At 40.4% G+C, this 12,701-nt stretch overlaps 1 protein-coding gene across 1 annotated transcript in view; it reads right to left on the bottom strand.

Moving 5' to 3' along the window:
• The window catches only part of LOC144595762 (low-density lipoprotein receptor-related protein 1-like), a 1,259,652-nt gene that overhangs the window by 464,526 nt on the left and 782,425 nt on the right, over window positions 1–12,701 (bottom strand). Inside the window, exon 21 of the mRNA XM_078403382.1 lies at window positions 11,953–12,135. Coding sequence (XP_078259508.1) covers window positions 11,953–12,135 — 183 coding nt within the window. The remainder of the gene's footprint in view (window positions 1–11,952; window positions 12,136–12,701) is intronic.

The following is a 12,701-nucleotide window of genomic DNA, read 5'->3' as shown; positions in this document are numbered from 1 at the left end:
TGCAGGACTGAGGATATAGCTGTTGGCATGGACTCCACCTGATAATGAGAAATGATCAGATCTGAAAATAAACACAATCTCCCAACTATGGTGTTTTAGCTGTCAGGCGGTATCTATGGAGGGAACGGACAGACGACGTTTTGGGTCAGGATGCTTCTTCAGCATGATGGAGTAAATGGGAGAAATCTGGAAAATAGAGACTTTGAGCTTTGTTTGATAGATTGTAAAGTAATCCCACCTCTTCCTTCTGCGTTTACTGCACTTCAGATGACAAAAGGAAATAAATTTATTAATGGATTCCATCCCTCCCAGATGCAAGTGCCACCCATCACCAGAATGGATTATATAGCCACTCTTGTATTTATGTCTACATTCAAAAGCATTATTTTGCTTTAGGGCATACATTACATGCAATCACATTTTCCTCACACATTGTTCAATGTGAGAAATGTGTGATTAGTTCAATTAATTTTGAAACTTTAGTTGAGCAAGCACTTTGCATAACTCTATATAAAAAAATGCTGCAGTGGAAAAAATATCTTAACCTGAACAAATCTGAATGTCTTAGCGCCTGTTGGGAAATTTAACTCTTGCCTCTTTGTGTTTGCTCTAAAGCTGTTCTTGTAGTGTAGAATTCCTGCAAATGCCATTGACAGTGTGTACATAAGCAGAATTCATCACCAGTGAGAGATCTTCAAACCTACCTCTCCGAAAAACAATTCTTATTTACTCAGAGTACAACCAGGTTTTACTGATTATGCTCCTCCTGAAACAATGTAATTTAAAGGATCAGAACTCAAACTACATTTCTTATCTTCAATAATATCTCCAGCCTCTACCTACATTAAATTGTGTCACTCATGTAGAGGTCATTGTCACAGTCACTCAACTTCCTAGCCTCGGGATCATCCTCAGTTATTTTTGACAGTCTCTGCTACAGTTTACAGTTTGTTTCACTCTGCTACATTCATGTAGGTCACCCACGCTTCATTCTCAAGGTGAGGGAATTTCATTTACTTTTCTTTTGTTCTTCACAAGCAAGCAGAGTCTACATTGCAGATTTTTTCCCACAGAACAGGCATTTCATAGACTGCCCTCTGACTGTCTAATACCTGACGGAGACTTCTCTGATTGGTTCCAGCCATGGTTACATAGCTATTGCCTTGAAAAATCTCCATGATTCCTATGCACATAGAATATGCGAAACAGGAACTTCACAGAGGCAATGAATTTCTGGATTTCTTTGCCTATGTGCAACAATAGCACGAGAGGTTTTTTAACAAGTGTGTGATAAATTTATGAAAGCACGTTGAATTGAGGGGTAATATATTAGTGTTTAACAAGTGTGTGATAAATTTATAGAGAACTTTGAATTGAGGGGTAATATATCATACGACAAGAGGGCAGTCTGTGAATGCTTGCACTTTGGGAAAATTCTGCAATATGGTGTCTGCCTGAGCATGAGGCAAAAAGTAAAGCAAATTAAAGCAAATTCCTTGAGTATGGAGCTTCAATGACCTGTATAAATGCAGAAGATGAGATCTGGGAAAGGTCAGTCGTCATCATATAAAATGGCAGAGCAAGCTTGTGGGACCAATTGGCCAATGTTTGTTGCTATTTCCTTATGTTCTTACTTCTTGGATCCAAAATTCTTCACCATGCTCTCTGAGTCAATCTGACCATCATACTCCTGCCCTTCCTTGACCCCCTCTGGAAGCTCTCTCTTAAACCTTCTCCTGTCATTGCAGCAACCATTCGTCCAGTAGCAATATTCCTCAATGGTTGGAAGAGTGTTGCTTTTACTGGGTATGTCCCTTTCCGAGTCAAGAGAGTGTTTTTTGGTCATTTGTCCCTGGATGGAACAATTAAATTCTTACTTGCAGAAGCAATGCAACAGGTTTGTAAACAGGGTTCTCAATAAATAACACAACAGACAAACAAAAAAATGTCCAAGAAACAAAACAAAAAACGAAAATAGTGCAAACACTAAATAAAGGCCAAAGTATCTAGGTATCAAAGTATCTGAACTAAATTCTGTAGTTCAGAATTTAGTTTGTAGTGTTCAACAGCCTGATGGTTGGTTGACAGCTGATTTGTGAGCTGGCAACTGTGAGAACATGCATCAATCAACAGAGAATGCTACACTGAGGCTGATAGCATCAGTTTCCTTGAGATTTTCTACAGGAAAAAAAAAATCTGTGATATTTTTTGAACTTCACGTGAAGATCTTGATCTTAAAACTTCTAAGACCTTTCGGTAAATTCTGGATCAGGTGGGACTTATAAAATTCATTCTGGTCACACCTCTACAGGGACTAATATCCTCACTGGGAAATTTGTCAGTACTATTGGGGAGGAATTAATCTCTTTGGCAGGGTCATTGGAACTGAAGTGTCAGGACTGAGGGAAACAAAAAGCAAAAATGGATGTTAGAAATATAGTTGGCATTAGAAAAGAAAGAAAACAGGCTGTGTAAGGAAAAACATTAGCTAAGCAAATTTAGAAGCACAATAGCTAAGAGTAAACTGCATCTACAACAAGGTGGATGGTTTACAACACAGATTGTTATAATAACCATAATCACCATTGCATATATATGATTGCAGGGTGACTTAAACTGGGAACCAAATAATTCAGGGTATTCAACATCCAGAATGGATGGGCAAATAGGAAATGTTGCTGGAGCAGCATGTTAATAGTACAATATTTGGAAAGGATAGTAACATGGCAGATTGTAGAGTAGAATTAGAATCATTTAGTGAGGAAATGCACAGCAACTGGGAGAAAAAAATATTGTTAAGAGCCCTTTCAATAGTGGCTGTTATGTAAGGTGTCGTGTAGATGAGAAATTTGGGATACATATCATGGATAATACAGAATTCATAGGAAAATTTGTGAGCAAATCAAACAGTAATCACTATGTAGAAATCAACTAACAAGAACAGATATGGGGCGAAACGGTGGCGCAGCGGTAGATTTGCTGGCTTAGAGCGAATGCAGCGCCGGAGACCGGGGTTCGATCCTGACTACAGGTGCTGTCAGTACGGAGTTTGTTTGTTCTTCCCGTGACCTGCGTGGGTTTTCTCCGAGATCTTTGTTTTCCTCCCACACTCCAAAGACATACAGGTATGTAGGTTAATTGGCTTGGTAAATGTAAAAAATTCTCCCTAGTAGGTATAAGATAGTGTTAATGTATGGGGATCGCTGGTCGGCGCGGACCCGGTGGGCCGAAAGGGCATGTTTCCGCACTGTATCTCTAAACTAAACTAAAGATTTGCAGCCAGATTATGGAAAGACGTGAAAGCAATAGGGTTGTAAAAGTGGGTGATTTAAACTCCCACAGTATTGGCTGGGACTTCCTTCGTGCAGGAGGCTTAGACAGGACAGACAGCAATTCTGGAGAGAAGGAATGGGTGACAATGCAGGTCAAAACCCTTCTTCAGACTCCTCTGTCTCCTCCCGCTCACTCTGTCTGCCGACCAAGTTTGCATATGGACTACTTCTATTTTCCTACATTTGGCCCAGAACCCACTTAAACCTTTCTATCCGTCTACCTGTTCAAATGTCCTTGAAAAGTGACAATTGTTTCTGCTTCTATAGCGTCCTCTGACAGCTTATTCCAGATACGGACTACCCTCCGAGTAAAAAAAGTTGCCCCTGAGGTCCCTTTTAAATCTCTCCCCAATTACCATAACCCTATGTCTTCGGGTTTTAGGATCCTCTACCTTGGGAAAAAGAATTAATTTTAATTTTATCCATACTCCTCGTAATCTTGTATACCTCAATAAGGACAATCCTTAGTCTCCCAGGCTGCAAAGAAAAACATCCCAGCTTATCCAATCACTCCCTATAACTCCAACCTGCAAGCCCAGGTAACAAAAAACTGTAGATGCTAAAATATTGAGCACAACACTAAGTGGTGTATGAACTCAACAAGGCAGGTAACATCTGGTGAGAGAGTGAACAAGCAAAAAGTCTGAAGGTGGCTGCATTTGGGGTATTATGTGTAGTTCTGGTCGCCACATTACAGAAAAGGGAGAGTGCAGAAGAGGTTTACCAGAATGCTGCCTGGAGTAGAGAGTGTTAGCCATAAGGAGACGTTGGACAACTTGGACTGTTTTATCTGGTGTGCAGAGGCTGAGGGGGAGACCTGAGAGAAATGTATATAGATAGCATAGAAGTCAGAACCATTTCTCAGAGTAGGAATGTGAAATGCTAGAGGGAATAACTTTAAGGCAAGAAGGAGAAAATTTAAGACATGTAAAAGGCATTTATGTTGGTAGATGCTTAGAACATGCTGCCGGGGTGGTAGTGAAAGCAATAGTAGCGTTTAAGAGGCTTTATGTGGGCACATGATTATACATGAAATTGGTCATGTGGAGGCAGACAGGATGATTTTCATTTGGCATCATGTTGGGTACAGACATTTGGGGCCAAAGGGCCTGTAACCCATGTTATAAAGTTCCATGATTCTATAACTGGGTTTCCTTGTATTCACTAATATCTTCAACCAGTCTTTATCTCTGGCAACGGTCCCAAAATGCCTGAAGTCGGCTACCATAGTGCCGGTGCGAAAAAAGCAAGCATCAGCAACCTGAGCAACTATTGTCCGGTTGCCCTCACACCGTTCATTATGAAGTGCTATGAAAGGTTGGTCCTCTCCCACATCAAAGCCACCATCCCTGCCTCACTAGACCCACATCAGTTTGCATACAGAGCAAATAGATCTAGAGGACACCATCTCTCTGGCTCTTCATACCGTCCTGACTCACCCGGGAGACAGGGCACATACGTGAGGACGCTATTCATAGACTATAGGTCTGCCTTCAACACAGTCATCTCCACCAAGCTCATCACCAAACTCCACCAGCTAGGCCTCAGCTCGCCTATAATCAACTGGATCCTGAATTTCCTGTCATAGCGCCCTCAGGCAGTTAAAATGGGCCTCCACCTGTCCTCCACCATCACCCTGAGTACCAGCACACCGCAGGGTTGTGTATGGAGCCCCATCCTCTACTATCTCTTCACACACGACTGTGTCCCTGCATTCGCCACCAACACCATCGTCAAATTTGCGGATGACACAACGGTGATCGGGCTGATCTCCAACGGCGATGAATCAGCGGAGGTGCAGAACCTGGCGTGCTGGTGCTCACAGAACAACCTGTCCCTAAACACTACTAAGACCAAGGAGCTAATTATCAACTTCAGAAAGTCACAGAATGAGGAATACACTCCAGTCCTCATCAATGGGGACGAAGTGGTGAGAGTGTCCAGCTTCAGGTTTCTGGGCACACACATTTCACAGGACCTCACATGGTCCACCGATAGACAATAGACAATAGACAATAGGTGCAGGAGGAGGCCATTCGGCCCTTCGAGCCAGCACCGCCATTCAATGTGATCATGACTGATCATTCTCAATCAGTACTCCGTTCCTGCCTTCTCCCCATACCCCCTGACTCCACTTTCCTTAAGAGCTCTATCTAGCACTCTCTTGAATGCGCTGCTGCGCTTGTCAAAAAGGCACAGCAACAGCTGTTCTTCCTGAGTACACTAAAAAAAGGTCGGTCTGCCACAACAGCTTCTGATGACCTTCTACCGCTGCACCACAGAGAGCATTCTGACATACGGCATTTATGTGTGTTATCTCAGCTGTATGGCAGCGGACAGGAACGCTCTTCAGAGGATCGTTGGCAGAGCGCAGAGGATAATTGGGACACAGCTGCCAGCCTTGGAGGACATCTACAACACACGCTGCCTCAGGAAAGCCACCAGCATCTATAAGGACTCCACACACCCATGCCACCGTCTGTTTGAACTATTTCCATCTGGCAGACGTTACAAAGCCTTCTACGCCCGCACCTCCAGACTAAGGAACAGCTTCATCCCTAGAGCTATAGCTGCTCTGAATCGGTCCTGCTGATAGCCGGCCATGATCTGTCTCTGCCCCCAGGGTCATCTGGCACAACTAACCACCTGCATGAACCTTTTTTTGCACTTTACCTTGTTCCCCCTTTTTCTTTTTCCTTCCCTCCCCCCCTTCTTGTTGTTTACATGTTCGCCATGATTTATTTAAATATTTGATTTGATAGCATCAACATGGAAGCGACAATCGATACAATACAATACAATACAATATATCTTTATTGTCATTGTACAGGAGTACAACGAGATTAGCAATGCACCTCCCACACGATGCAATAATTTAATTAGCTAGTCAGTATTAATTTAAACACCCCAATGAAACAAATTGTAACAGTTTTAAAGCAGAATAAAGTGCAAGTAGATCTGTGCCGGATCACTGTGCGATGTGACCATCCAGCTCAGCAGGACCGGTTCATAGCAGCTATGGCCCTGGGGATGAAGCTGTTCCTGAGTCTGGAGGTGCGGGCGTAGAAGGCCTTGTATCGTCTGCCCGATGGTAGGCGTTCGAACAGATTGTTGCAGGGGTGTGAAGAGTCTTTGTGGATGCTGGTGGCTTTTCTGAGGCATCATGTGTTGTAGATGCCCTTCAAGGCTGGTAGCTGTGTTCCGATGGTCCTCTGAGCTCTATGGAGCTCTATGGACTACCCGCTGAAGAACCTTCCTCTCTGCCTCCGTGCAGCTGAGGTACCACACAGGGATGCCATGTGTTAGGATGCTCTCTATGGTGCAGTGGTAGAATGTTGTCAGCAGCTGTTGGGGTAGACCAGACTTCTTCAGTGTTCTTAGGTAGAACAGTCGTTGCTGTGCCTTCTTGACCAGCGCAGCGGTGTTAGTGGACCATGTTAGGTCCTCCAAAATGTGAGTGCCCAGAAACTTGAAGCTGGACACTCTCTCCACACTGTCCCCATTGATAAAGATCGGGGCGTATTCCCCGTTGTGTGACCTACGGAAGTTGATGATCAGCTCCTTGGTCTTGGTGGTATTTAGGGACAGGTTATTATCAGAGCACCAGTCCGCCAGGTTCTGCACCTCCGCTCTGTATTTTGTTTCATCACCATTGGTGATCAGCCCGATCACCGTTGTGTCGTCTGCAAACTTGACAATGGTGTTGGTGTTGAATGCAGGAAATTCAAAATCTCGTTGTACTTGTTCAATGACAATAAAGGATATTGTATTGTATTGTATTGTATTGTATTGTATTGTATTTATGGTAGGTCTAAGAGATAAAGAAAGATTTAGCAGGCCCTTATTCTCTTGATTTTAAAAGAATAACAGGCAAACACATTTAAATAAGTAAAATTCAAAAACCCTTGGCAAAATTGATATGGAGACAATGGTTCTTTGATATGGAATTCAGAACTGGTTATAGTCTTAAAGAAAGGAGTAGACTGCTAAGGACTACCATGAAGATAAATTACTTTGGTTCATTCATTACTTCTTTAGTGAATACTAACAATTATCAACTCCAAAGGACAATAGAAGTTCAGTAATAAATTGCATTCAAGTCAAGGAATCCAAGAATGTGAGTATATACAGGATAATTACTTTGCGATAGAAGACAGTCATGATCTTGTTTAATATTGGGCAGGCATGTATGGTTTGATTTGTATGGACAGCACGCAAAGCTAAATTTTTCACTATATCTCAGCATGCACGATAATAATAAAGCAATATCGACTAACCCACTCTTGTTCCTCTATTTTATTTTATCCAACTTTTGCACACAGCTTTAGGCTGACCCACAAAGCTGTTTGAATGCCATTAAAAGGCAGTAAAACAGTTTTTAGTGTAGGAAAGAACTGCAGATGCTGGTTTAAATCGAAGGTAGGTACAAAATGCTGGAGTAACTCAGCATTAGAGAGTGGACACTTTTGTTATCAATATGTAGAGAATGATACAAATCTTGTTTTAATCTTTTTTTCACAGGAACAATGAGATATTAAAAAACTTAAACAAGGGCCAATTTTGGAGGGATGAGTTTTTCAGCTGAGGTAGGAAGTAAAATTAAAGGTTTTGTCCATGAATAAACAAGAGAAAGAAAAAAAATGTTCACCATGTTAACAAATGTACCCTTCTAAAATAAATAAACATTCCATGAGAAAACTATTGATAACGAGCCTCAACAAATTAGATACAATTTTAGTTTTCTGCATCTTGTGCATGTAAACATTTCTGATTTTGTTTAAATATTTCACTACTGAGCAAGATATTAAAGATAAGTGGCGTATGAAATACAATAAGCCTTATATCTAAGCAAGAAATAATTATCTTAAATATGAGATTTTTTATAACTATTATATTGTTTTACAAATGGATTAATTTGAATATATTGATATTGGTTACTATTTTGCAATTGATATTCAATTAACCAATGACACAAATATATGCATATGCATATACACATACATATACATATTTTGACACGTGAAACTTTATACAAGATGAATTGAATCAAATATCAAATGTATTTGCTTGGAAGCATTGGTCCTGTATTAATGTGTTCCTTTGTAATCTCAATCCAATGAACATATCCAGAAAAGTAGAAATTTTGATTTCTGATCAGATAGGAAGGTGTTAAGTTGTCTCAGTGGATAAATTATATTGCTTTACCTTGGTAACAAGGACTGTGTCTGAGGCATGTGGCCAAGTTGCCATGGATTCCTGAACCTTTTGCAGTTTATCTCTTGATCTTATGACTAAATGAGAGCACTAGCAATGGTCTTTACATGGAGGATAGTTTAGTTTTGGAGAATGATAGGACCAGATATTAAAATATTAAAAGTAATGTCAGGGGAACTAGACCTAAAAGAAAGGTAAGAAATAGTTATAAAACCAGATGCACAAGTCTTTGTTTAGCAGTCGGCTACAGGATTCAACCAGAAAAAAGGATTATATAAAAAGAATTGGTTGGATGTAACCATAAAGAAACAGTGAGCTGATTGCATTGGGATAAGATTGGCGAAGAGTAGGAACTGAGTACTGAAGGGGTATCAAACTGAAGAGAAACACTCCAAAAGATACATGATAGAAATTTATCCATATTCAGAATTGTCAAATGTTTGTCATAATAGTGACAACTTCTTGAACTCAGCTCCAAAATGTTGATTTCAGAAGCAGAGTGCAACATGTTGCCACTTCTCAAACTGGGATGAAATTCGTTTTGAAGGCTGGAGCTACTTGCTTTGGCTAAGCTACATTTAATGGAAGTGAATCAGCTTCCCTCTGGGCATACTAACGTTCATCAGCACAATTCTTGTATGGATTTCTGCATTACATAAGCAAATGTAGACACATTGTAGATATATGAATGCTTGTTGCATTGATTGTGCAGTTTGTGAGTAAACTTTGTTTCACTATATGCTTGCATGGATTTTCACTGATGAGGCAGCAGCTTAATCACAATGGCGCTCAAAATGTACTGAAGGCTAAAGCCGAGAAAGTACTGTCAACATTTAAATTTTTCCTGTCTTACCTTACTGACAGAAATTGAAATACCAGACATTTTCTTTGTTATTAAGAGAAAAATTCCGTCTATTCAAGCAGTCAATTCTGATGCCAGCAAAAATCACTTGTTAAATCTGGGATATGCCATGTAACATCCATCATCTTTTGCAATCTATGTGCATTTCTCTCTTTTCCTGCTGTTTGAATCATAAGGATAAGCCAATATCAATTGACAAAAGCTAATACCCTTAGCCAACAACTTTTTTTTTACAAATAGATTTTTCTGCCTGCTGTAAGGGTTAAACTTTAGCTTTTGCTTATTAATCCTAGAAAAATGAACCCTAATTTTGCTTCCAAAAATAATGTGCAAGGTAATATTAGTAAATATGTTTTAAAGCTTTGCAGGTCACAACTCACAGCTCAAGGGCATCCACAACCAGTTAACCAGCATGCTGCCTAGATCAGAGGGCATTAGCTACGAGAGTTTGGGCAGCTTTGGATTGCTTTTTCTGGAGCGTCAGAGGCTGAGGGGAGAACTGATAGATGTACATAAAATTATGAGTGGCATAGAAAGGGTAGACAGTCAGAACCTTTATCCCGGTGTGGAAATGTCAAAAACTAGAGAGTTTAGCTTGAAGATGAGAGGGGCAAATTTTGAAGAAGTGTTTTCTTAAATGCACAGAGTGTCGGTGCCTGGACCGTGCTGCCATGAGTAGTGATGGAGGCAGATACGATAGCCGTGTTTAAGAGGCTTTTGGATAAGCACTTGGATATGCAGAGAATGAAGAGATATGGATCACATGCAGGCAGAGGAGATGTGTTTATCTCCTCTGTTATCAACATTTTAGGTACAGGCTTTGTGGGATGAAGGGTATGTTCTGTACTCTTTTCTACGTATGTTCTAAAACCAATTTAAGAACACGTCTTACAAGAAAATAATCACTATTATCTACTCATTACTTTGAATAGTATCGTCTCTTCAAACCATTGGAGATCAAAAGTATTTAACTGCATGATGAATAAGCAACTATGTTTTGTTTCAGTCCAACAAGTTCCAACCGTCAATAGAAAATTCTCTTCTCACCCAGCACAATCACCTTGAAAATGGCCTGTCTCCCCCTCTTGCCCACATTGTCTCTCAAGGTCAACATGCAGTGACATGGTTTTAAGATTCTATTTCATAGATATGCCAAAAGACTGTCGATGACCAGTTGTACCTTGCCATGTTCACTTTCAATTCAACATAAAGCACCCATGTTTAAAAGGATAACACAAAAACTGCAGAAATGTGAAATAAAAACCTAAATACAAAGAATATTCAGTCAAGCAGTCAGCATCTGCGGAGAGAAGAATAGAGTTAAAATGTGAGAGCTCTGGCCTTTCAACAGAACTAGGAAAAGTTAGAAATTAAACATGTTCCAAATTGCAGAGTCGGGGAGGGATAAAGACAAAGTAGCTTTCTGTGATTACAAGGAGACTGTTCCATCACTCTGCCCATCCCTGTTCTCAGCTATTTAAAACATGTTTGATTTATAACACATCCCAGTTGTGCTCATATGTCATCGACCTGAATTGTTACCTCTGTTCCTGTCCCCGCAGATCAACCTAACCTCCTGAGCCTTTTCTGGTTTCTTTACATCACATGAAGCAGTCCAGAGTCAGGTTCTCCAAATAAAAAAACTAGGAATAAGCCAGAACAGACTGCAAATTAACATTCAAAACCAACTGTTTCATTCAGTTCTAAATGAAGCATTATCCTCCAGCTTAATTCTATTCTCTGCCCTGATTTTCTCATTTTGAATTTGACAGTATTGCCAGTCTGCCACCCTGCTTGACGCTGAGTTGAACATCAAGCCCAATAATCCATTATTGTCAGATGGTGACATCTGAATACCAGAAGGGATCGGAAAAGACTGTTCAAAGATCGAGGCCTGAAGCTCAGCACTAAATCAGCACGAAGGGTTATAACACCACAGTAATCCTTGCTCTTCTGGATGCTTCAAAGGCGGATTCTAAACAGGCATCTCAAAGCATTTTAAAGTGTCACCAACATCATCTTTACATAATCTTCAAAATTCATTGGCCACGCATACATCTGCTTTCGATTCAACATTCCCGGCAGAGAAATCCTAATTATACTTAGTCCCTTCAAATGAGTGGGACAAAGCATTCTCATGCCTGACACCAGACTCCAAAAACAAGCACTATATTCTGAACTCCTCCAAAAAAAATCCACAATGACATTTATGGCCTGTTACCGAACAAAATGATGGAGCATCATGCCTCTGAGAGTCTTTTGCGTTTTTTAAAAATCAGTTCTTTACTTGAGTCCAACACTCCTAAGCCTGATATTTCATTGTGCCACTCCTTTCTTTCAGAAGTCATCCAATACCCTGTTTCTTGTGCCATATTTTCATTCATTTACTTTTGATATTGTTCCTTCATCGTGGAATCTTTCTTCAAATGCAGTTGGAAATAGTTATTTTTCTTCAAATGCTACAGAGAAACAAGTCATTTTTGAGTCAAATTTGTAGCACATATATTCTGGGGCAGAGGCATACTCTGTGAACATTAATCATACCTGTATCTTCACACGTAAACTCAGAATGGGAGTTACAGGTTCTTATATTTCTTGCACAGTTGCTTTCATCACTGCCATCTTCGCAATCCCAGTCTCCATCACAATGCCATCGTAATGGAACACAATTACCATCCAAAAAGCACTGGAACTGTTTTCTGTGACAGATACCTTGTGATCTAGTCGCTGGAGGGATAACAGAAACAATATATATATGTTAGGAATGCAACTGAATTTTCATCAGTGCTTACCCCTTTTACATTTCCCCACAAACATTATTTTTCTGCTATCAGTTAACAAATTTGGCATTCTGTCAGCTATGTATCTAGAGTCAGGAATTGCCATATGCATCGGCAACAAAACAATGAAATTCTTACTTTTTAAAGCTTTGTAGGAACAAAAGCACACAAATGAATACAAAATAACCAATAATACAATAAATTAATAATAAGAAATACCAGGTGATCCTGGCAAAGCCAAGGTACATAGTGCAAACAAAACAGAGTTGATAGCAGATCATAGTTGCGGAGATTGGGTTGTGGTTAGTGTTGCGCAATGTTCAAGAGCCTGATGGTTGCTGGAAAGAAGCTGTTCTTGAACCAGAAGGTCACAGTTTTCAGGATCCTACAATTTCTTCCTGAAGGTAGTAGCGAGATGAGAGCATGGCAGGGCAGTGTGGGTCTTTGATGATATTACAGTAGCTGCCTTTTCCGGGCTGCACCTCCTGTAGGTTCCTTTGATGAGGAGGAGGA

This window comes from Rhinoraja longicauda, chromosome 8 (assembly GCF_053455715.1).
Source record: "Rhinoraja longicauda isolate Sanriku21f chromosome 8, sRhiLon1.1, whole genome shotgun sequence".
NCBI lineage: Eukaryota > Metazoa > Chordata > Chondrichthyes > Rajiformes > Arhynchobatidae > Rhinoraja > Rhinoraja longicauda.
The sequence above is the reverse complement of the archived record's forward strand: the minus strand, read 5'-3'. Positions and strand labels throughout refer to the sequence as shown.